At 39.7% G+C, this 26,361-nt stretch overlaps 1 protein-coding gene across 2 annotated transcripts in view; it reads right to left on the reverse strand.

Annotated features, from left to right (window-relative positions):
* Positions 1–25,557, reverse strand: part of MTCL3 (MTCL family member 3) — a 44,032-nt gene extending 18,475 nt beyond the window's left edge. For both annotated transcript variants that reach the window (XM_067010714.1, XM_059083563.2), the window contains exons 1-4: positions 24,737–25,557; positions 21,606–22,816; positions 20,914–21,138; positions 18,941–19,099 (exon numbers count right to left, since the gene is read on the reverse strand). In XM_067010714.1, coding sequence (XP_066866815.1) covers positions 18,941–19,099; positions 20,914–21,138; positions 21,606–22,721 — 1,500 coding nt within the window. In that variant the 5' untranslated portion in view covers positions 22,722–22,816; positions 24,737–25,557. The remainder of the gene's footprint in view (positions 1–18,940; positions 19,100–20,913; positions 21,139–21,605; positions 22,817–24,736) is intronic.
* Between the last annotated feature and the right edge of the window lie 804 nt (positions 25,558–26,361).

Below are 26,361 nucleotides of genomic sequence, written 5' to 3' on the forward strand. Positions count from 1 at the left end.
AGTTGTATAAATTCTTTATTGCTATAGAATATTAATGCGTGAATTCTGTAGAGCATGCTATCAAACCAAATCACCAATGAAAGAGAAAACATTAGAACTTTTGCCTATGTGGGAGTCAGGGTTATCTCCTCAGGGCCACATGGCTTTGAATGGCTCTAGAATTGCATAGTGTGTTTCCTTTTTAAAAGTCATTCTTTGGTGCCAATCATTATTTTAGATCTCTTCTGCTCTCTTCCTAGAATATTGCTTGTTACTAGCGCTTAAATGTTGTTAGATTGGAACTCACTTTCCATAATTAGTACAGTGAAATTTAGGTAAGCCAGAAACTTGAAAAGCAAAATATTGAACTTAACTCCAGAAAATCCAAAAGGTCTGAAGGACCATGTGATGTCAGAAGGGAAAAAAAATGAAGGTTTCTCTCATTAATGGGATGTGGTTGCTATAGAACTAGAGAAAATGAAATTGGGAGGAAACTGGAGATAATACTATAATAGTTGGGGCTTATAAAATCTTTGTAAAAAACACTCCTTTTAAAAGTTAGGTTTGGACCCAATAATTGCCTGCCTTCCATTGTGTGCCTTATACTATATGACCAAACACCTCCTGTTCCTTAGACAGAATTAGTCTCTGTATTCTCTAAGCTACTTGAAGATATTCAAAGGGTTCAAGGCTACTGGTGAGAGAGTTTCTGATACAAGAATCTCTTACATCATTTTAGAAATCCTCTATTGGAGTAGGGTATAGGTTGTTGGAAGGTCTTCCAAATTATCAATAATAAACTGATCTCCAAACAAGACCACCTTGCTTTAAAAAAGAAAACGCAACATGATAAGAGCGCTTCTCTGATATTCATATCACATATTACACTTGGATAAGTATATCCTGAAAAGGCCTCAGAAAGTCCCGCACAAATGAATAGATACAGGACTGGAAGCTTTCTCAGTTGAGACTATTTTTTTTAAACCTGAGAGCCTGGTTAATGACTTTTGAAGTAATAATCATTAAAAAATTATTTTACGTCTTAGATACTTGATCCACAGTAAATGTATGCTTACTAAGCAATGAATATCATCAGCAAATGCAGAGATTTATATTCCCTTCTAATTTGCTCTAGTTAATTAATTGAGTTCTAAGCACCACTGCACTTAGTAATTAAAATGCATTTAGAAAATTATGGCTGGGCAGTGAAAGCAGTTTCTTATGGCTTTTCTCTATAATAAGGCAAAGAAAAAAAATCACGGCCAGCATTTGTACATTAAAATAATGATTTGTCCACTTTTTATATTGTGTATCGACCAGCTTCTACTTAATTAATGCAGTGATATTAACATCATTTTTGTATCAACTTTAGAATCTTGTAAGAAATATGTTTGAAGTGCCATTAAAGATGACAGGATGCTAAGGGATGGGTATTACACAGGGGCTTTAAAATTATTCTTTACACAATCACACATTTAGATATTTCGTGATAAAATTTCAAAGGTCAGAGTATTCAGTAATTCCCAAAATGCACTTCGGAGGCGGAGGAGTAGAAGCAAGTTTCTGGGATAATTCCTGAACTAAGTTAAAAAGTGATAGCCCATAATTGTGCTTTAGAAATTTTGGAATTAGTTGCTAAATTTTAAAATGTGGACAGTTTACATTTTAAAAATTAAGATTTCTAGTTTCAGTTGAAAATTGGAAGACCTGGTAAAGTTGGGTCCTGATTATGGCATGGCAACCTTGGATTGGAACTGACTACTGAGACATACATACAATATCCATTTAGCCCCATCACTCAACACAGATAGCTTCTCTCATTCATATAACCCATTTGACCCCCGAGTAACAGTGGAATGATCAAACTCTGCTCTGGACTGCTAAGGTCACATATGTGGAAGGAGCCCAAGAAACTCAATCTTCCATTCAGTACCCTACAGGAATGCTTTCTATACCACCTAGACACTGCCTGTGCTCTTCCAGGAGCTTGCTTCAGTAGGAGGCAGGCAATACAATCCCTTTACAAATAGCTCTAATGGATAAAATGTCTTTATTTTCATCTCAAATCCACTTAAAGTAGAAATCACTTAAAGTGATTCAAAGAATAAACCTACTTTATCTTCTATATTAAATACTTTCATTTAGAAGGGAGTGCACATCTCAAGTATTTTCTTCTCCAGTCTGTATATAATACCCAGTACTTTTAAGCATTCATCATGTGACATGGTTTCACGTCTAGCTTACAGTCAACATAACTCCCTAAGCCTTTTTTGTGTAAATAGTTATGAATATATTTCTCTCCTTTTTGTATTTGTGTAAATTAAAAAAAAATCAAATTGTAAGACATCACATTTATTCATATTAAATTTCATTATTAATTTGGGTTTACTGGTCTAGTGTGCTAAGTTTTATTTGTTCTGTCCTTGCCTGTATTTTTCTTGATTGCTACAAAAGAGGATTCTGCCTACATATTCTTTTATTAGAGTATAATAGGTATGTACTAGATATGTAGTTGAAATAACATGAAAACATTTATAAATACAGCATGCCAATCACAATCTCTGTAACCTCAATCCATGCATCAAGTAAAAATCATGAATAAAGTATAATCACAGAATATTTTCTCCACAAATCTTAAATGGATTGGAAAAAAATCTTGTTTCCATGGTTTAATTCAATGATAATCAAGTTATTCTTGGGAAATTGGCCTTTTACCATATTTAAAGATAGAGAAAGTAGAGGCAGAAGTAATTGGTTTTAAAAAAATTCAGAGTATATTTAAAAGCACAAAGAACCAAATCCAAACTTTTAAAAGCAAATAATACATCCACAGACTTTTTGTTTGCATGTATATATGCACATTCATAGAGCAAGTGAGTATGAGTGTGTGTGTATGTCTATGTGCATACATGCATATGTAAATATGTGTATGTACTGGACCATGTGAGAGTATGTGCATGTGTACACATGTATGTGTTTTAGGTCCTGGAAAGAATTTCAGCACATCTTAAAAACTGCTCAGTGAATTCTAAAATACAAAGATAGTCAGAATCTCTGTAACCTCTATCCATATACCAAACACATAGTTTGAAATCTATTAGAGATATGAGATCACATGCTCACTGAAATAAGTTATAATCTTATTTTACTTTATATTAAGGGATATCTTGATATCCTTTGGAAGTATACTGTTTTTGATCAAATCAGCTCATTTCACAGTTACTTTGGAATAAATGGAAAATCACTAAATTTCTGAAATCTTAATTTGAACAAAAACAAGTACCATATTTTAGGCTAAATAAATTTACTTAATTCCTTAATACAGTGTTAAAGAATACACACATATTCACACATATCTTCTTTAGACATGAGAGCAACTTAACAGCTACACATACATTAGTCCCTTTATAAATAATAAATAAGTACCTGGAAGATACATGTATGAACATAGAGCATGAGCTATCACTGGAATAGGAAGAAAATATTCCATATATTAAGGAAGTTATGGAAAGTAATCACAGATGAACCAGATTCATTTCCTAATGTATTATTTTTTAAAGAAAATTTATCCTGTTCACATTGTTAGTCTAATTAAAAGAATTTGGGATAACATGACATGAAGCTATCTCTTTCTTCCTATTAAAATATACTTGAAGGCAAAGATTAAAATGTACATGCAGTAAGACTGGAAACTAAGATTAATGGTCAAGCATTTGTCAGAATCTGAGAAAATTTTCCTACAATGATAGCATCAGTGGAATTCAACAAAGAAATACTGTATCTTATATGTAGCCTTTATGGTCTGAAACAAAAGAATTGGAGCTGCAAATCAATCAGGACTAGAAATCCCTGTTTCTTAAAAGTTAAACACAAATTTGCTCTATGACTCAGCAATTCCACTCTTAAGTATATACCCAAGAAAAATGAAAACTTATATTCACCAAGGACTTCCACAAGAATATTGTTAAGCATTATTCATAATAGCTCAAATCAGAACAACCTAAATGTCAACCTACTGATGAGTAGATACATAAAGTGTAGTATCCCTGTAATAGGATACTATTCAGCAATAAAAAATGAACTACTGATACATGATATGACACAGATGAGGCTCAAAAACATTATGTTAAGTGAAAGAAGCCAGGCAGAAATCATACACTGTATGATTTCGTTTATATGAATAGTCTAGAAAAGGAAAGTCAATAGATATAGAAAGTAGATTAGTGGTTGGGGATTAACAGTAAATGGGCATGAGGGATCTTACAGAGGTGATAAAACTGTTCTAACGCCGATTTATTGTAATAATTGTACAACTTGGAAAATTTGCTAAAGATAACATTGAATTGTACAGCTGTAATGGATTAACAAAAGAGATGAAAGTGCATTGCACAAAGACACATCAATAGGTAAAGGATAGTCTTTTCCACAAATGGTGCTGGGGCAACTGGAACTCCACATGCAAAGAGATGAATTTAGAAACCTAACTCACACCATACACATAAGTTAATTCAAAATTGATCGTAGACCTAAGTGTAATTTCTAAAACTAGGAAACTCTTAGAAAAAAATAAAATAGAATGATTTTCCTGTGGGTTAGGTGAAGATGTCTTAGATGTGACACCAAAAGCACAAGTGATAAAAGAAAAAACATTTATAAATTGGACTTCATCAAAATTTAAAACTTTTGCAATTTAAAAAGCACCATTAAAAAAGTGAAGACAATCCACAGAAGAAAACATTGCAAATCATACATCTGATAAAACACTTGTATCCAGAATATATAAAGAGCTTAAATTTGAACTCAAGAATATGTAGACTAATAATCCAATTCAAAATAAACAGAAAAATGAATAGACATTGCACAAAAGATATATGAATGGAAAATAAGCACATGAAAAGATGTTCAGCATCATTGGGGAAACACAAATTTAAACCACAAAGGTATCCCGCTTAACGTTTAATAAAATAGCTATACTAAAAAAGGTAGGTAATAAGTGTTGACAAGGATGTTGATAAATTGGAACCCTCCTCCATTGCTGGTGAGAATGTAAAGTGGTTGGTACAGCCACTTTGAAAAGAAGTTTGGCAGTTTCTTTAAAAAGTAAACATAAATATATCATATGACCCATAAATTCTACTCTTAGATATCTATTTAAAGATATTGAAACACAGGTCCACACAAAAACTTATATGTGAAGGCTCATAGCAGCATTATTAATAAAAATGGAAAAATATCCAATGTCCATCAACTAATGAATGGGTAAACAATGTGATGTATACACACATACATATATACACACACACACACAATTGAGCATTATTTGGAAATAAAAAGGAATGAAGTATTGATACACGCTACAACAAGAATCAAGCTCAAAAACATTAGGCTAATTTGCAGCAACATGGATGGACCTAGGGATTAGCATACTATGTGAAGTAAGTCAGAAAGACAAAGACAAATGCCATATGATATCACTTATATGTGGAATATAAAATATGACACAAATGAACTACTCAAGAAACAGAAACAGACTTAGGGTTACCAAAGAGAAAAGGGATGGGGGAGGGATAAATTAGGAGTTTGGGATTAGCAGATACAAACTACTATAGATAAACAACAAGGTCCTACTGTATTACACAGGGAACTATATTCAATATCCTGTAATAAACCAGAATGGAAAAGAATATGTATATATATGTATAACTGAATCACTTTGCTGTACAGCAGAAACTAACACATGGTAAATAAACTATACTTTACTAAAAAATAAAACAAGGGCTTCCCTGGTGGCGCAGTGGTTGAGAGTCCGCCTGCCGATGCAGGGGACACGGGTTCGTGCCCCGGTCTGGGAAGATCCCACATGCCGCGGAGCGGCTGGGCCCGTGAGCCATGGCCGCTGAGCCTGCGCGTCCGGAGCCTGTGCTCCGCAACGGGAGAGGCCACAACAGTGAGAGGCCCGCGTACCACAAAAAAATATATTAAATAAATAAATAAATAAAACAAAACAAATCAAAACATTAGGGTAAGTGAAAGGAGCCAGATGCAAAAGGCCACATATGGTATGATTACAATTATATGAAATATTCAGAAAATACAAAGCTATAGATGTAGAAAACATATTAGTGCTCGATTGAGGTCAGGGGTGAAAAGAGAAGGTGACTGCAAATGGCCTCTAGGAATCTCTGTGTAGTGATGGTAATGTTCAAAATTGATTGTGGAGATGGTTGCACAGTTCTGCACATTTACTAAAAAACATTAAATTGTATACTTAAAACAAGCGAATTTATGATATGTAAATTACACCTTAATAAAGTTGTTAAAATAAAATGTATTGGGTCAATTTAAAACAACTATTCAGGATATTCCCTGGCAGTCCAGTGGTTAAGACTCAGTGCTTTCACTGCTGTGGGCCCGGGTTCCATCCCTGGTGGGGAACTAAGATCCTGGAAGCCACGTGGCATGGCCAAAAATTAAGAAAAGAAAAGAAAAAGTTCAGATAAAAAGAAAGAAAATAAACAAAAAAAAGGTCTGAATATTATTTTGAAATAATTTTCAAAGTACAGAAAGCAGCTTTGAAAACTGCTTAATATGATAATAAATTCTTAATAATCTTACTCTTAATAAGATAATATGGCCTCTATGAACTAAAAATAGAACACCATAGAAGAGATTAGTCTCTGAAATAGGAAGCTGTTGGGAATAAGAAAATTCACAAAGGACACTAAAATTCAATGCAAAAATTAAATTGTGCACTGGAATCTTTAAAGAGCATGACGGACACAGCAATTAACTCAGTGATATTAAGAACAAACTTGAGAAATCGTCCAAAACAGGTGAAAAGGATAAAAACGGTGAAAGGATGAGAAAAATAGGTATAAGAAGTACAAAGCGAAGAAAATCCTAGGGAAAAAATAGAGCATATGTGATTATCAAGCCTAGACTACAAGAAAGTTCCTCTGAGATAATTAATAAATAGATGTTAATTTTCTAATTAAAGGGTCTATACATTTTGGGTATATTACAAAGACCATCACCTAGATATGCCCTGGCAGTGTTTTTAAACTGGTTATTCTCCTTCAGCTGTCCAGATTCATTCTTGCCCCTTCTCTATCCTTCTCTGTACTTTGAGAAGTTGACCTTTGCAGACCATTTCACCAAGGCTCCCTCCCCTATCAATTACCTTCTATTTGGGTTTGGCCAATTGAAGGCACTGGCAGAAATGCTGAGGGATAGGGGGCAGGAAGAGAGAGAGTTCAGGGGGATTCTCCTTGCTCCCTCACTTTTTTCAACACCACATCTTAGTAGTAGCTAAGACCCCTCCAGATGACAGCTCCCACTAGGTGGATCCTCTCCACAGTTCCAGCTTTCACTGGCCCCTGTAACACTATTTCCTCAGCAATGTCCTTGTCTCTAGAGGTATTGATGGCTTCTAAGTGTTGTTGCTAGTCTTCTCTGAATGCCTCACCAGCTCAAATTAAGAGTTTGTTCCCTTAATCCTACCTACACCACTGTGAGTAATCCTATTCATTTGAGCCATCTAGGGTGAATTTTACTTCCTACTGAACGACGCAGATTTATACAAAGGGTAAAGAAAAATATCCATAAACATGCAGAGAGAAAATAATTTGATATACAAAGGACTCAAAGTCAGACCAATCACACGCTTCTCCACTGCAAAACAAATGCCAGAAGCTAATGGAAAAAATATATATAATAACAGAAGAAAAATTTTTGACTCAAAAATTTCATTCTGCATTCCTATGTGAAGTCAACCAAATGCTAACTGGTTGTACTAAAGCTGTTCGTTATGTATTAAAAAACAAAACAAAACTCAAAGTTAACACCAGTAGAATTTAAAATATCTTTAAAATATTTTTTTCTTTTTCTTTTTTTTAATGCAGTACGTGGGCCTCTCCCTGCCGTGGCCTCTCCCGTTGCGGAGCACAGGCTCCGGACGCGCAGGCTCAGTGGCCATGGCTCACGGGCCCAGCCGCTCCGCGGCATGTGGGATCTTCCCAGACCGGGGCACGAACCCGTGTACCCTGCATCGTCAGGCGGACTCTCAACCACTGCGCCACCAGGGAAGCCCTCTTTAAAATATCTTTAAAACTTTTTAAAAATTTATCTTCTGAATCACTGTAGAACATAATTATTCTAATTTAGCCTTATCTCTAAGTAAATGAATTTGATAATTGCATTTTATCCTTGAAGGACAATACTTTCCATATAACAGATCCTCCTAAATACAAACAGATGGCTACCGTTTCATAAAGTTCTATGAAAACCCTTTCTTCCATGTGCAAGGAGGCAGTGGATATAATCACATACCAACATATTAGTCACTCATTATGCACTTGAATGCAATGATCAGTTGGGCTGTCTAATTATTTCTACTATTATTCAAGGCTCTTGGCCATTGTAAGAATGCTTACTTTGTGAAGGAAAGAAAAAATAATGTACTTAATTTTATTTACCACTATGATTGATTGGCTAGACAAATTAGAAATAACTGAGCTAGCCAGAAGATGAATATAGAACACTTTGAATTTTTAATTTTAAGTGCTTCTGAGTTGTGATGCTGAATATAGATGGCTCCATTAAGTAAAATATATAAGTATAAAATGGAAAATGTCAGGAGAGCAGCTAAATGACATCTTTAAATGTCATCTTCAAATGTCATTTACCATCTGGATAAAGATCACTTTAACTGACCCTGAAATGTAAAAATGGAATCAGAACAGACATCAAATAAGTGACTGTATTTCCATTAAAATGCAATCAATAATAAAATATTCAATATATGACTGAATTTTAAATTTGGAAAATACTTCCTAATATACAGTGAAATTGCATGTTATATTTACTCAAACCTAACACAAGTATTGGAAAACAGAGAAACCAAGTAAATTCTAATTTTAGGAGCTAAAGCTGGGTTCTTCTGACAGCAATCATGTCTTCTGAAACACTGCTTCTCTTGCCTGTGCATTTATTGATAGTTTTTGTATGTATAATGGTGTGTGTGTGTGAATTAAATGAAATATGGTTCTTAAATTCAGAGAGCATAGAATTTAGCTGTGGAGTCAATAAAAGCTACAAAACAATCTAAAGTATCTTGTGCTTGAATACAAGAGCCCTCTTCTCCCTGCTAAGATGTTTCTTTTTAAGAAGAATGTTTATAGGGCAGCAAAGGTAGGAGAGAAACATTTATCCAGACAAATTAGTGCTGTTAGCCCCTTTGATGGAGGCAGGGGCAGACAGTGCAGCCTCCTTGTAAGAACGTCCCCAAAACCATTGCAAATGTGAGCTAATGGATGGTGAAGCAGCAAGGACTAAGGACATGCCCCATGCCTCATACCTCAGGACAGACAGAAGTTAGAATGGTTCCATAGTGAAGCTAGATGTAAGGGGGAACTTCAGAAAGTAGCAGATATTCATGGGAAAAGAGAAAGCAAAAGTGTTTCAAAGGCCTGTATAAAAGAACAAGAGCCCTAGATAGATCTAAAGTTTCAGCCTCATGGACTTAAACTTTCTTTCTAGGAGTTGTCTTAATCAGCTAATCTAGAGCTATGTGATAATAATAATATTATTATCACATATTATATTATTATACTAACAACAACAAAATTTGATGTCTATATCACACCTTACAGTTTTTCAAGCACTTTCACCCATGTTATGTCCTGTTATCCTTGTGAATAGATTGGATAGGGAAAATATTTATTTTCCTTTAAGAGGTGATTAAATTGAGAATCAGCCATTAAATAACCTATCTGAAGTAACACAGGTATTAAATCTGTAAAAAGAAGAGCCAAGATCAACAGACCTGAAAACACTTTTCTAGCTTTATGTTCTTAGTTGTTTTTGTTTTTGTTTTCCTCCAAAGATTCCCTTTTTGTGAGATAAAATAGATTTTTCCTATAGACACACCTTGGAAGTATTCTCTCAAAGCCTGCCCAGAGCAATCCCTAAATGTGTGCTACAGGTACAGAACTTAAAGATTCTAGGAGTACTGAGGTCCCTACTGAGGGCAGGTCATGTGTGGGTCAGGAAGAAGACGGAAGGGACAGCCTGAGTCCCTGCAGTGAGGCCAAGCTGGCTAGCGGAGACCATGGGCTTGGAGGCAGGTGGACTAGTGTGGACCTGGCCTGCTTTCTGAGCATTGAGTGTTCGTCTCTAAAATGAAACTATTAACAACACAATGATACATAAAGTGACTGGCTTATAATTAGTACTCAACACTGGTAGCTATTGAACAACTGCAGCCCTGGGGTAATTTTCCACATCTCCCCAGCCAAATTAACTGCTGAATTGACTGTCCCAAACATTGAAAATTTAAAGCAAATTTAGATAGTTTGGGGGAGTGAAAGGATCTGCAGCCTTCTCCCATTCTCTCAACATGCAGTTCACACTTTCTCACCAAAGAACACAGAAGTTATACTGCAGAACTGATACCCAGGATATCAGAGTTGTCCTCTTGCTTTTGAACTCCTGTCCTCATTCCCCCTCCCAAGAAGCCTATGAGATCTTGTTTCAGGGAAGAGTTGCTGCTTCTGGAGAATAACTGGGGTTTGCGAGAAGCAAGGTAGAAGCCTGGAAATTTCTAGGAGGTAGCAAAATCTCAAGAGACCTCTAATTCTGGAAGTGGGGTGAGGCTGGAGTTAGTCATCTGCTTCCTTCTCATCTTATTTGTATAGCCTCAGCACCATGGAAAGAGCCCTGATTCTGAGTCACATTTTTTGTTCTCTCAGCAAAATAGGGCCTGAAACACCTCTAATTTCCATTCACTCTCTCATTCAAAATTATTTATTGTTTGTCAAATTTTGTCAACAACTTCCGGTTGTTGTGGATACAATGATGAATAAGACAGACTTAGTCCTTAACCTCAGGGAATTTACACTCTAGTGCAGGAAAAAGTTCTAGACAAATTAAATATGAAATAGAAGTTGTTATAATATTACAGAATATATGGTCTAACTGACTACAAGCCAGGCACTGAACTGGATGCTGAAGGTGCCACAGTGATCAAAATAGGTAGGGCCCTGTCTTCATAGTGTCCACCGCACTGAGACAATGAACATCAAAGTATTCAGTACTCAGTATTCAGTACTCAGTATTCAGTACTCAGTGTTCAGTACTCAGCAAATACTTTGCTGTCAAATACAACCTCTACAAGGTTGTCTTTTCTATCAGAAAGTAATTAACTTTCTGATAGGAAAGGCTACTACTCTCATGGCAACATTAACTATTATTCCCTTATACACACTATACACATACTCAGTAAATGTTTGTTTAAAAATATTTGCTAAATTAAAGTCAGATCAAAGTCTTGGGACTTTAGCCTCATGGAAAAGGCTGAGACAGAGAGTAGATGCTATTTCCTGCCACTACTTGAGGCAGGGCTGTTCTCAGGCAGCCAAGGGTGGCCATGGGTAGAGGGCAGTGGTAGAGAACAGTGTTGATAATTACTGCCCCAAAGCCTAAAAGCACCACAGGGACAAGTTAGGTCACAACTACAGCCCTGAGTAAGGAAGGGACTAGGTTGTTTAATGGGAGGTGGTTCTACATGAGGTTTTTGTCTGTCACACACACAACAAAGGCCAAAGGACCTCAGAAAGAGTCTTATTATGCTCTTAGAAACATAAAGACTTTCACCTTCAAAAAACATCAGAGAAGTGTCATATTATTTTAATAATAGCTAAATAGCTAAATGTTTGGATGTTTAACTGATGACCAGTACTCATTAACTCGTGCCACACACCATAGGGTGAGAACCTGGCAGCCTTCCGGGGACAGATTTCACTGCAGAGAATTATACGTTTAAAGAACTCACCTCAGAGACTTTCCGCACAACTTAGAATGTCTAGGTACCATCATTCAATACTCTGGTTTATTTCTTATTGGAAAAGATGGTGAATTCTTTGGTCACCATGATGTCTTATTGGCCTCCTGGGTGGGAGAACTAAGACTACATACAAGTGGGGCTCAGGTTATTCAGAAAGCTTCACTTATTCTCAGCCCTGCACATCGGGCCTTCAGTTCTGATTTCTACACTAAACCAGGTCCTTGAATGCTGAATGGTAGCAACAACCAGAGAGAGTGTTGTAGGTCTTGGTCTCTGTGGTTGAAAACCCTTCAGCAGAGCCCTCAGTGAGTGCAAACTCTCAGTTTAATGTAACATTCTGATATCTGTGTGTGTGTGTGTGTGCATATACACTGCCCAGTGTATATATTCCACTGCAGTGGAAGCGCAGAGTCTTAACCACTGGACCACCAGGGAAATCCCCTGATATCTGTATATTTGTAGCCTCCATGGTATCCATATGGCCACATTCTAGCAGATAATAAATTACTGTTCAATAAATACCTGTTGATTGAATATACAAAAAAATTACAGTAATAAAATAATAGTAATAATATGAAGTGGCATCCTGACTATGAATTGAATAGAACTTTCAGGAAGCACAGAGATGGATAACTGATAATGTCGAAAATGACATTTTCTTTTTTTTTTTTTTTTTTTTTTTTTGGTACGCGGGCCCCTCACTGTTGTGGCCTCTCCCATTGCGGAGCACAGGCTCCGGACACGTAGGCTCAGCGTCCACGGCTCACGGGCCCAGCCGCTCCGCGGCATGTGGGATCTTCCCGGACCGGGGCACGAACCCGTGTCCCCTACATCGGCAGGCGGATTCTTAACCACTGCGCCACCAGGGAAGCCCGAAAATGACATTTTCATAGAGACCTTTGAGAGCATTCAGTTTAATTTATGCATTTATGGATAAAGAAACTGAGGCCTAAGAATTTCAAATTATTTGCTCAACGTAACAGGGAATGAGAGGTGAGACTTCAAAGCCAGTTTCTAGACTCCATGACATATGTGATTTTTAATAAGTCACCCTCAAATTCACAGCTAATGACAAAATGTCTTAATTTTATTTTCTGCAAAATTTAAATTCCTAATTTATTAAGTGTATAGGTGAGAACTGACAATTTTTACAAAGGCTCATCCATCCATTGGTTGCCATCCATCATCACATAAAGTCTGTTTATAACTGTCAACATTCTGCTGTACTAGAATCGATTTTCTTCATGGTTATTCTGGAGACCTCTCATGAAACCTGGTGTTACCTCCATACTAGGTCACAGCTAGGTAAGAATTTCATTCAATATTTCTCTCCCTGACTTGACTGTTACTAAACTTAGATTAACAGTGTACATCCCCTGGACTAAGTTTTCCTTCATGTTCCCAGAATTCTTCTGTGACCAGAGTTCTAAACCCTTATTTCAATGGTTATGATTTACCAAGAACCATTTCAAACCCCTTTTTAAAGTAGGTTGGATAGAGAAGTAAACAACTCTTCAATAACTACGCGGTAACATGCTTCCAGGAAGATACCGAAACACAGGTCAGTTGCTCAGTTTTCAGGGGCAGGTCACTCAAAGTTCGGCCTAAAGCCCCAGGTCGTCTGTTAAACTGGCAGAGTCCAGGGTGAGAGACTTAGCTCCCATGGATATGGTTTGTCAGCAAGTGCAACAACCATTTCAAAATACATTTATCATTTATTAAACAATTTCTATGAAGCCATGGGAACTGCATGTGTACTCAATGGGAGGTGCTTAGTCCATTATTGTAAGAATTCATCATTTGTACAGTGTTTCAAGAATATAAAGTTTGAAATTCCAGCCAAGAAAAGAACTGAAATCTGATCCATTGTACAGGATGTGTAATGCTGATGTGTACTTTTATGTAAAACAAAACCCAGAAATTTGAGGATTATAATAAAAAAATCAATATTTTTCACAAAATAAGCCACAAAGGGATTTTCTGATCTGTGTACTACTTCACTTTTCCTGGGAACTTGGCATCAGGGTAAAAGAAAAGTGCCATTTACCCAAATGAGTCTTGGGAATCACTTCAAAGTGCATATAATTGCATATGTAATTTCGTTTAAAAAATCCAATAAGGTTTATAATTCCAAAATCAATATATCTTTAAAAATCCAACAATTGGTAACCTGGAAGACAAGCTTTTCTACACTTACCTGGCACATTATTCTTTGCTTTTAATTTAGTTTCTTTTATTCCTGCCTATGTTATTCAACAAACTACTGCCTCTGAGAAGATGTGACTAAAGTCATAGTGTTTAATTGATGCATTTCAAAATATTTATGGTAATTTCATCAAAAATATCAATGATTACTGTTCCATTTTTCAAATTATAAGTTAACTACCAGAACCAGGGGAAAATACTTGAATGCCAAAGAAATTCCCCATTTAAACTGTCTTTTGGGCTGCTTCTTTGCTGATTTACCACTCAGTATTTCTTTTTGCACTTTATAACTTAAACATGCCCTATCAAAACCAAGTATGGTTACAATCAGTTCTTTATTTTATATAAGAAAATAAGTAGATAGTTGTAAACAGTCAGGACAAGCATTTGTTTATTAAAGTGTTCTGCCTGTACAGAGAGTCTGGGTAAACAGATATATTCTCTATGTACTCCATAAAGCTTTTTTAAAAGAACAGAGGCACTACTGTTGAAATTTATAGTACTAATTATTTTTGTGTTCTAGAATGAAAGTTCATTGTAATAGATAGGATATATTAACCAAGTGCACAGAAAATAGAAGTCCCAAGATAGATGGTGCTATTGCAGTAGGCCAGTTAACAGCCCCCTAGAGCAAAGGCCAGTAAAAGCTAAGAAAATTATTTTCTTTTAAGATTCTTGGGTCGGGGTGAGGGATGAGACAACACAAAGAGATTCTGAACTGAAAAAGATCTAACAAACAGTTCTCATCATCATCATCTCAGTTACTGTTACTCTTTTTTCCTTTTCCATCTTTAAAGATCCTCTGTTGGTTCATTCTTTTCTCAAATATCTGTCAGCAGTGCTTCTCCAAGTACCAGACTTTAAAGGTGACATGAGAAGACGCCTTCCCCCTGAAGAGCACAGGGCTTTCAAAGCTTTGAAAATAAAGGTTGTTCCCACTGCAGTAGGACTTCAGAAAGGGCAGTGATCCTCAATTAACTGTAGCAGAGACTCACCCCTCATAGAACCTCCTCCATACTGTATATAGCCTACTCTATATTCTCACTATGTGTGCATTAACCCATCCTGGCATTCAAAGAGCTAGTTGTAGTTTCCATAAAATAACTTTTACAAAAACCTCTGTCTCACTGATCGTTTGTGATGCTGAAAGATAGAAAAGCATTTTTCCCAGGCTACATAAAGGTAAAGGCATTTTTCTACTGCAAGAAAGCATAATGCCAGTAGTAATCAATGTTTTATAAGTGGGATGAGAATGCCATTAAGATTCTAAGGCAGCATCCTAAGAGATCCCTCTTGTTTACAGGTGGCAGAACATCAGCTGTTCAACACAAGCAATGAGTAGCAGTAGATTCAACTAATTACCTCCTTCCTGCCTCTTCTCAACTCTTCATTCCCCCAGTACCGACTCCCTACTCTCAGGGGGAGAAGATGGATGTGAGCAGGTGCACAGGACCTTGTGCAACCACCAGCCCTGAGAGCAATTGGTCAATACCCTTGAAGCCAGTTAAACTCTTAGAAAATGGTTTCCAAACTCCAGCAGATGGCCTACTGTTCCCAGTTGTGCTGTTCTACATCTATATGACTCCATAAAAGAAACTAAAATATGCGAGTTGGAGGATTGCTTCTCTCTAGTATATTTTATTGGGCATTTTATGATTTTACTCCATAACTAGTGCATTTTCCTCATAATGGAAAGCTTGGCCTGGTTCTGTTTTCTCCACTGGTAAAATGCCTCAAAGTGATAAAAGTTATGTGGTTAACACTCACCAAGGACTTGAATATGTTTTCATTTTACAAACAAGAAAGCAGATGATTAACTGAAATTGTTGCAGTTAGATGGGGACAAGTCAGGCTTCAAACTCACAACCTCTACGACACAAAGTAAGCCAGTTATGGTTGCAATTCAGTTTTTGTATTCATTTTTTTGGAGGATAACAAAATCACCATTACAAAAATCTTAATTTTAATGAAACATTTCTGATTTCTAAACTATTTTTAAACTACTTTTTCTACTTCTGACACTTTTCTGAACACTATGAAGGTCAACCTCTAGTGAATGATTATGGAACTTTTCTACCAGAATATATATTTCATTTTCTCTTTATTGCACCATTTAGAATCCTTCAGATATTTAACTTCTGCTTTCTCTCCCTTCTTCTCGATTTCCATTTCTTTTCCCTATCACCACTCACCTACTCAAACTGTGAATGCTATTTTAGAGCCCATTTTAAAAATAAAAGGTTACTTTAAAAGCCAATGTCCTGCATACCTGCTCCTAAATTTTTTACACTTTTATTGTTGTAGTCTCTAATTAGGGATTGGAGTTTGGCTTTTATAAATCCAAGGAGGATGAGAATTTCTTCTTTGGCATAAACATATACCCACACTGCCTAATGCAGCAAGAGTATCTTCCTAATTCAGAGTTAGAACCCTGATGGAGGAAACAGTTATAAGAAAAAGTGTGGAAAACAAATGGAAATGCATTTTTACAATGATTCTCCTGAGGACATCCCCAGATTCCAGTCATTTTTTTCTGGTAGCCAGATTATCTTGGCTTTTATTTTAAGATGGGAAAAGTCTCATCTCTCTGGCTAATGGACAGCCAGTCTACAGGAATTTCCCCCTTTCCTGGACACAGGATGAAAATCAGAAAGCTCTTATGCCATTCTTAAATCCAACCTTCCAGATATCCACTTGAAAAACATTGATATAATGCCAAATCACAAGGCATTTTTTTATTCCTTATAATCAGTGAAGTTTATTTTGACTTGAATGCTTTTAATTGGATAAACAAAAAGTATGGAAGAAGGCAAGTGAGGTCTGAATATGGAATGGAGCCTTATGGAACTGACAATGAGCTTTCTTTTTGCTTGTCCATAAGAAGGTATTTAAGAGTTATTCTTATAGGTTGAAATGTGCCCCTGCCCCAATTTACATGTTGAAGTCCTAACACCAAGCAAGTACCTCAGAATGTGACCTTATCTGGAGATAGGGTCTTTACTGAGACAATCAAGCTACAATAAAGCTATTACAGCGGGTCCTAATCTAATTTGACTGGTGTCTTACAAGAAGGGGAAATTTGGTCATAGACAGCTACGGGGAGAATGCCATGTGAGTGTGAAGATGCATATATATAAGCCAAGGAGAGAGGCCTGGAATATATCCTTCCTTCACAGCCCTCAGAAGAAACCAACCCTGCCAACACCTTGATTTTGGACTTTTAGCCTCCAGAACTGTGAGAAAATAAACTTCTATTGTTTAAGCCACTCAGTTTGTAGTACTTCCTTATGACAGCCCCACCAAATAACAGCTACCTACTTAATTTTTTCAAACTTTCAATTTTTCACAAACTTCAACTGTACATTATTATGAAGAAACCTATCCTTATATTTATATTAATATTTGATCTCTCAACTTTAGAAAAAAATCTATGCTGTTCTTTAATGGTAATGTCCTGGACTTCATGATAAAAGTCATGATAGCTGCAAGAGGTGTGGAGATTCATTGAAAATAACATTTTATAACTGAATACACTGAGGCAAGCAGAAGTTAGAGGACTTTTAAGTCACCCGATTAGTTTCTGGTGAAGATAGTCCCATGGCTCCCAGTCGCCATGTTTTTCTGCTGTAGCACACAGCCACCCTTAGGTATTAGCTAAGAATCACATATCAGTACAATGATTTTGCCCTAATTTGTCATGTTAAAAATGTTTAAGTTCAGGATAATATAAGAATAAGTAGAAACTTATATCACAAAACAGTTTACCCCACTGAACCAGTGTTCTACAAATTCCTGCCACACATTCTTAATTGACAACTGATATTTTCACTGTTACACGGTAGTTATATTTTTATACCATTTCGAGATAAACACAGCAGTGGAACGTGCCAATATCTCAGTCTATGGGAAGATTAGGATTTTCATTTAAATTCTGCATATTTAAGCAGAGGAAGTGTTCAGAGGACCACGTGTGTATTTGCTAATTCTCAATAATGGTTTTCACAAGTTGCACTGTACATTTTCAGGCAGTTTTCAAGGAAGAATATTATTTTAATTCAAACTGTTACTTATCACAAAGCTATTTCTTTTTTTTTTTTTTTTTTACATCTTTATTGGAGTATAATTGCTCTACAATGGTGTGTAGTTCTAATTATTTCTTGATACATCTTTCTTTTCTTTTATTCTCATTATTTTCTTTGATACTGATTTTGTGCTTTGAGAAGATTCAGGGGAAACATGGTAGGAATCTTCTAATAGTTGATGTGGAAGAGAACTCTGACTCTTATACCCGAAAGGGTAGGACTGAGATGAATGTATTAAAGTTACAAGTAGATAGATTTCAACTCAAAACAAAGAAAACCTTAAACAGAGCTATGCTGTGATAAAATCGGCTGCTGGAGACGATCTTAAGGGCTAGTCACTGGTGAAGTTCTAAGTATTAGACCATTTGGGGGCTTTGTTATAAGGAGGAATCAAGCAATGATTAGACTAGATTGAATGGCCTTTATGGTCTTTTTCATCCTAAAAGTCTGTGCTTCTATGAACTCAGTAGTAATCTCACAGGATTAGCGCTTCCCCTCAACTAACAGAAGGCTTATTCCTTCATAGTCTTGATATCCTTTGTGTTTGGTATAGCTGTGTAATTTATTTAATTAACATCCATTTAGATGTCACACACGAAGCATCCATCACAGCTCATATATGTCAAGTCAGAGGTAAGGTGGAGGTCAGAATTTCTTCTTTGCTACTCATTTATTAGTATGAAATCATGTATCTGTTACTATATTGGGTGAGAACAATAAACTGTCCTATAATCATAAAAAACTGAATTATTTTAACTGTCATATTAGTCTTTGGTACTCTCTATGAATAGCTAAATATATATAGCATGCCATGAGATAACTGATTACTAACCTCCTTCATTTTTTCCAGTTCATTCTGCAGAGCTTGCTTTGCTATCTCAACTTCTATAAGCTGTTGCCTCAGTTTCTCATTTTCATCTTCTGTTGTTGTTCGCTTTTCTTCCACATTTTCCAATTCATGGTGAAGTCTCACAGATACATCCTTTGCTACCTAAATTAAAGTGTTTTTAACAATAAAATGTAATTAAAGACAATACAATAAATGGGCTAAAGTTATATTAAAAGTACTAGAACCAATATGTATATAGTGTCTACCATATGCCAGGCATCATTTCAGATGCATTACATATAAGCCATTTCACATACATAAACCATTTAACTCTCTCAACAATGCCATGAAATAAATCCTGTTATTATTCCTGTTTTATAGATGAGGAAAACTGAGTCTCATGGAGGTAAATTAATATGCTCAAGGTGACACAGCTAACAAGTGGCCAGGTAGTCTGGCTCTCCACCCTGTTCCCTTAATGTCTATGTGACATCATGGTTATAAATGTTCAATTGTGTTTTATCATGTGTAGAGATTTCACAAATCTCTAATTCCACAACAAAACTGTGAGGTCGATGCCTCCATTATCATTTATTTTAAAGACTAGAAAATAAAATATTCCCAGGTAGGGTCTGGGGCTTGAATTTTGATCCTATCATTCCAGGTGCTTAGTTTTAAGACATATTTTAGTCTTTGAGACTTTTGTTTGTTTGTTTGTTTAAATTAGTGTGTGCATTTTTGCCTCCTGTTTTAAGATTACCTCAGAAATTTTAGGGTTTGGAAGAAAGTGGGGCAGTCTGGTGCTGTAGCTCAGGACACAGGCTGTGGTTTCGGACTGGGTGGGGAGCCAGCCTGACCAACTACTAGCCAAGTTCCAGGGCTAGGGGCTGGGCACTTAACTTCCGTAAAAGGTTCATCGTCGGCACCTGTAAAATGACGCTATTCATAATCCCTTCCTTACAGGTTTTTTTCCTTGAGAACTAAATGAAATAATTATATGAGGAACAATGGCTGCCACAGTGCCTGGTGCCTAGTCAACACTCGACACATGTCAGAAAAAGGAAAAAAAGAGAAATGATACAACGGCTTTCATAAAATGTTTTCCCATGGCTTCCTTTTAAAAAAAAATACAAGATAACTACACTCGGCTTTTAAATCTTCATGAAATTAATACAATTAAAATTATATTTCGTTTGCTGTCCCAGACCATGAAGATAACATCTGATTTGCGTTGTCAGTGAATCTGCCTACAGTGAAACCGAACGAACAGACCACACCTATCTAAAAAACGCACTTCAAAGTTGAAATTTCTCCACTAGGGGAGACTCTGAAGAAGCAACCTCACTAAGAACATGGTTCTTTCATTTAGCGCACTCTCCCCTTTACTTTTCCAAACGGGACCACAAGCTGGACAGTTTTCCTTTCTGGGGGTTATCTAAGTGGTAATTACAGAAAGGAAGGAGTTCTGGAAGAAGGCGTTGGGGACGGGGGCGGCTTTCAGAGAGAAATCTTAACTCTAATATCTTCCCAGTGCTGTTCCTATTCTGGGCTTCAACTCCACTAAAGGAGTCTTCACCGCGCTGCTCCCGAGTGCCTGACTCCATCTGGCCTGCGCTTGGAGGACAGTCTCTGGAAGTCAGATCAAGGCCTGCGCTCCGCCACGCCCTTGTTTCCTCCGCGGAAGGAGGCGCCCTCCTCCCACCGCCTCTGTAATCGTCACCGTGGCTCCCAGGAGAGCTCGCAGAGCTCGCTCTCTGCAAGACCCTCCCCCCCAACAGGACTCTTCAGGCCCACCTGTCCGTTCGTTCTTCCTCTTCCCTTTCCGGGACCTTGACACTGTGTTGGCGCTGCGAAACTCCGTGTCTCTAGAGCTCTTTGCCAATCACCACTGAAGGCCTTTCAACCCAAAGCGCCCTTGACCGGAGTCCCCACCCACCGCCCCTGCCGCGCGCCCCCCGAGCCCTGGCGCCGCAGACCTTGAGGTCCTGCTCCAGGCTGCGCAACAGCTCCCCGTCGATTTCCCCGGTCTGCGCGTAGCGGAGCCTTTTGCGCTCGGCTTTGCGGAGGCGGTACTGCAGGATCCGGCAGTTTTTGTTGGCTCTCTCCAACTCGTGGCGCATTTCCTGCAGTTGACAGGCATCCTCCTCGAAGAAAGTGTCCCTCATCTCGTCCATCTCGGTCCTCAGTTCATCGATCTCGTTCTGAGGCGGTGACAGGCCGCGGGTCAAAATTAGCTTCGCCTCCCACCCCTCGGACATACACCGTCTACACCCCATCCCAGCTCCAAATTCTCAGCTTTACTGCTCCCTCTCCATGAGACAGGAATGACCCGGAGCTGAACGAACGAGAAGAAACTAGAAAAATCGGGCCCTCTTTAGGCCTTCCCTCGCTCTCCTACTCCAGCTCTGTCCGTGAAAGTGAGCCAAACCATAGTAATCGAAGAAACGAAGGCCCAGATTTGGATCTAAATAAAAACCTAACGCTGCTAATAGCAAGCCCTTTTAGATCCGGAAAGGGCCTAGGGACCCCCTCCCCTCATTTCCTGTTCCCCTCCCTCTTGAAGGCTCCCTAACAGGTTAGCAGCCTCTCACTCCCGCCAGGACACGCCCTAATGCTCCGAGGCCCACACCTCCCCTCCTCCAACCCGTTCCCCCCCCACCCTCCTCACCTTGAGAGTCTCGTTTTCCTCCCTCAGCTTCTCCATCTCCTCCTGCATTTCCTCCTGCTCCTGGAGCTGCTGCGGGTGCGGCTGCGACGAAGGGGGCGCCGCTGCCTGCATGCCGCCGCCGCCGCCGCCGCTCGCGCTGCCCTCTGCGCCCTGTTGGGGGCCCTCTGCTGCCGCCGCCATTGGGGAGGTGGGAGGGACTGCGAGGGGCTCACAAATGGCAGGGGCGCCAGCGACCGGAGAGCTGCCGTTGCTGCCGCCGCCGCCGCCGTTCTTAGTGTGCATCTGAGCCGCGGCCGCCGCCGCCGCCGCCGCCCGCTCTTTCTTGAGATGGAACTGGATGAGCTCAGACTGCAGACATCCTTCCTTCCAGTAGCTCCCTCCGCCACCGCCGCCAGGCCCCACAACGCCAATCCCGGAGTTTCTGCTGCCGGAGCCTGGGGTTTTGCCCGCAGAGGAGGTGGATGGCGAGGGGGAGGCCCCCTCCGCGCCGCTGCCGCCCCTCGGCTGAGCGCGTACGCTTTTCCCTCGCCAGCCCCTGGGCGGCGGCGGCGGCGGCTGCGGAGCGCCCCCCTCCCTTTCCCCAGAGCCGCTGCCGGCTCCTCCTCCTTCCCCACCCCCTCCTCCTCCTTCTCCTAGTGGAGGGGGTTCCCCGAGTTTAGAGGACGCGGGCTCTAGCTCCCGGGGCGGCTCTTCCGACGCGCCAGGCCTCCTGACACCCACCGGGGCCAGGGTCGCCACGGGGGCCGCTTCAGCACCAGGCAAGGACTGGACAGCTCCCGGCGCGGCCCCCTTGGGCGCCAGGGGCGCGGCCTTCTCCGCCCCTCCTCCGCTTCCTCGGGCGCTGGCCGGAGGCGCCGTGCGGCTCCCGGTCTTGTTGCCCTGCTGCTGCTGCAGCTGCTGCTGTCGAATAGAATTGAGTTTAGTGCCAGCCCCTACCGGGGACCGGGTGGCCGCGGTGGTCTGTCGGACCGAATTGTCCCTCGGTCTAGCGGGTGACTGAGCACGCTGCTGCTTTCTGCTGCTGCCCTCCGGGTGCAAGCGAGCCTCAGTGGCAGCTGTGGGGGGAGAAGCTGCGGCTGTGGCAGGGGCAGCGCCCCCCGTCGGTGGCTGACTCATTGCGGTCTAGGAAGAATCTATCAAAAGCGATTTACAATAGTCCATCACCAGATCACTCTCTTCCCTCCTCACTGCCAGCAACCTTCCTTTCTAATCTGGGACAGAAAAAAAAGAAGGAAAGCACACAGCGTGTCTGCATTGTTACAGAGCAAAGAGTGATTTTCCGTTACAAGAGAAGCCCTAGAAAATGAGATTTGGACGGCGCTTAATAGAAGACTAGACTTTAGAACTAGGATGTAGAATTGTCAATTCTCATTTTGCCCAGGGAGGCGCTATCTCTATCTCACTCCACCTCAGTAAAATGAAGATCTGAAAGCTGCTGAACCTCCCATTCTCACGGTAGCAGGTTAGGGCAAGGATGGAGTCAGAAAGGAATTGATGGGAAGGGAGTCGTTTGTTTAAGAAGATAAGGTCAAGAAGCTTCAGAAGGAAAAGAAGTCCATATGCTAGAACTGTCAATACCCTGATTTTTCAGCTTTGGTTTCATCACTATCAAATCTGCGTTTCAAAGCCTAATTTCATGGAGAAAGTTTTAATTGATATTCCCAAGTGTCAATTAGATGAAAAGGGTTATGAAAGGATTTTTCTTAGAGAACACTTGTTATGGATAAATGATACTTTTCTCAAACAGCTCTAGCCCTTAATGTTGCACTTTGTGAGAGAAACACACCCAATTTCCTTTAGACTAGAACGAAAAGAAAATATAAATAATGAATGACTTTAAGTCAACTTCAGTTTCAAGAAAATATGGCATTAAAAATCATCTATGTGGTTTAGTCATTAGCAGCGCTGAAGGGATTTTTCTTTTTCCTTTAATTAATTTATTTTTTAGTTTTGAGAAATAAATTAAAAATCATTTGGAAAAATTTATTGGTGGCTCTGCACAATTTCTTAAATTACAGGTGATAACTTTTTCTACACTTATCTAAATTTCATTGTTCTTGTGGATTGCTTTAGTTTTAAATGTAATTGCTAAACAGAAAGTATTTTCTGTTTATTAAGCATCTTCTCAGATGGTACATAACAGGCAAAGGTGTACTTTTAAAGTGCCCAGTCCTTTCCATGAAGCCAAATTCTAAGACAGAATGACCCTGCACCCAAGAAGGCTGGTGCATCCTCACCCACAGTGGTAAGATCAACTTCTGTTTTGTATTTTTTCCAAGCTAAATCCATCACTGGCTTTTAAAATCTGGAAAATAGCAACTCAAAACCCATTGCCTCCTGGTTTCTTCTCCCTAGTGATCCAGCTGCTTAGTCAGCTAGTCAGGTAGGTGACTTTTCCCTTAGAAATATAATTTCTCTCTAAAGGGCATGACTGAAAAGGGCATGACTAGGCAGAAAGTTCTGCTTAAAAAAGAATCCTCCTATTAGGGGAGGAGATACTTGCTAGTTACTTTACTAGCATTAGTCCTGTTATTGTCTAAGTATCATAGCTTAGTCAATGTGTAGTAATCCCTCATTTTATAAAGAAATATTACTGGAAGACTCCTCCACCTCCCTTTCTCTTTCTGGGATCTCTTTCCAACTCAATTTGGAAAATCATAGCGAACAAAGAAGACGTGGGGAGGGCGAGGGAGGAGTCATCCATCAACTTATTTTCTACATGTTCTCCCAGAGCAACATGCTCCTAGAATATCTGGCCTAGTTCATTGGCAGGTCACACTAACCGGGATCACCCAAATACGTTATATTGCCAATGCAAACTTATTTTTGTTTTGAATTAGGCAGAACCACTCTGAAGCTGAGAGCCACCAGAGAACGCTTAATTCGGCCCCCATACAGCTCCATCGCAGGAGAAAGCTCGAGTTCCAGGAACTCGGCTCCCACAATCAGAGGTACCTGGCTGCTGTCACGTGGTTCTCACAAAGTACCAGGATGCTGTGTCTCTTTGAGGCTTCTCCTATGAAATTCGCCAACCAAGCAACCCCAGCACGGCCTAAATCAACAATTTTAATCTCAAGTTTTATCTGCCCACTCACCCTCCCCATCCCTTTAGAAAATCCAGAACTGCTCACTTCTTGGCAGAGGCGATGTTTTGAAGCTGAAGCAAATCAACAGCGCTTTCCTTCTGATCTTCCGGGGACCTCAGGGTTCTTACTGTGTCTTTTCGGAGACGAGGAAACTTTAACTTCGTAGTTTTATATATGCGACTATCTGGCTGAGCACTTTTGACTTTGGACCGGTTCGCCCCAGTTCCACACCCACTCTGTTTCTCCAAACAATGGCGTTAACGCGGAGGCTCAGCGGCCGGGAGAGCGGATTACTCCTCGGCGGCCCGCGGCTGGGCTGGAGCTGCGGCTCTGAGCAGGCGAACACGCGAGGTACCAAGCCGTGCCAGACGCTCCCCGGGAAGTGCACTGATATTCGAGAGCTGGACTCACCGGACTGGGCAGGGGAGGGGGCAGGATTGCAAGGGAGGACTGCGAAGAAGTAACCAAAGAGAGGCTACTTTCAAAAGGGAAGGTTAGAAGGCGGAGTGCGGAGGCGGAGGGGCGGGCGGCAAGAAGACAAAAAGGCCAGAGCCACGCCCGCGATGGAAGACCGGTAGCCAAGCTCACAGTCCTCGCAGCACTCCCATACCCCTTACTCGGCAGAAGATTCCCAAGCCGCTCGAAATCGGATGCACTGGCTTTCCTCAAAGCTTTGTCCTGGACCGCGTCAATCGCCATCAATTATTTACTTGAGCTTTTCGCTGGGAGGCGGATTCCAACAGCCTTCCGGGCTTGTCTGACGTCTCCTGATGCAGCGGCAAGGCGCTGGCGGGCGGCTGCTGGGAGTTCTCTTTGTTCACTCACTTTAATTCTCAGTCGAGCTCTCCACGCGGTGCGCCTTCCCCACCCCCAGCCCGGGCGGAGTCTTCAGACGTCTTTTCCACGGGTAGATAATGGTTGCCAGACCGACGGTCCCACAGACAAAGGGTTCTTGTCATGCCATGACTAATTTAGTACAAACCGAATAAATACCGGTTTACAGCGACCTTTCACAGATGGGTTTGCCTTCGGTACATTTTCTTCTCTCCTTTATTAAGTTCCAGTTTCCACTGTGAATACAAGGAGCAATTACTAGGATCCATAATCTTTATAGCAGTGCATGCGGGTAACAGGAATCATCTAATGTATTTATTATAAGATAGGCATTTAAAGGAAATTCAGGGGAAAAAGGGAATTCAGAATATTTGCCTTTACGATGTACAAGAATCCATACTGCTTCACAGTAATAGTATTTTTAAATGACCGGAAAAATTCTCTTTTCCCTTCTAGTTTTGTTTATTTTTATTTTTTGGTGGTGATGGGAGGGGGAGTGGTGTGGAGGAAGTATGAAGTTCTCCTTACCTTTAAGAATTCCTTGGTGAACTTGGAGATAAGAAGGAAAATAAATACTGCTTTAGAAAGGGTATTTTATTTATTTTAAATTTCTCTTACATTAATATTGTGGTTTTGTATGTAAAATGAGGTCAACATCTTGAATACTTTTTTATATTAATATGAATTTTAGTGTAACAGATTTTATTTTCCAAGTGTAATATCTTGCATTAAAAATGAAATAACACAATTTAGGAGTGTTTTGCATACAAACAATATCATTACAGCAAAATAAAAAGGCGTTCAAGCCCTGGTGATTAGTATCTCCAGCAATATAT

This window comes from Kogia breviceps, chromosome 13 (genome assembly GCF_026419965.1).
Source record: "Kogia breviceps isolate mKogBre1 chromosome 13, mKogBre1 haplotype 1, whole genome shotgun sequence".
NCBI lineage: Eukaryota > Metazoa > Chordata > Mammalia > Artiodactyla > Physeteridae > Kogia > Kogia breviceps.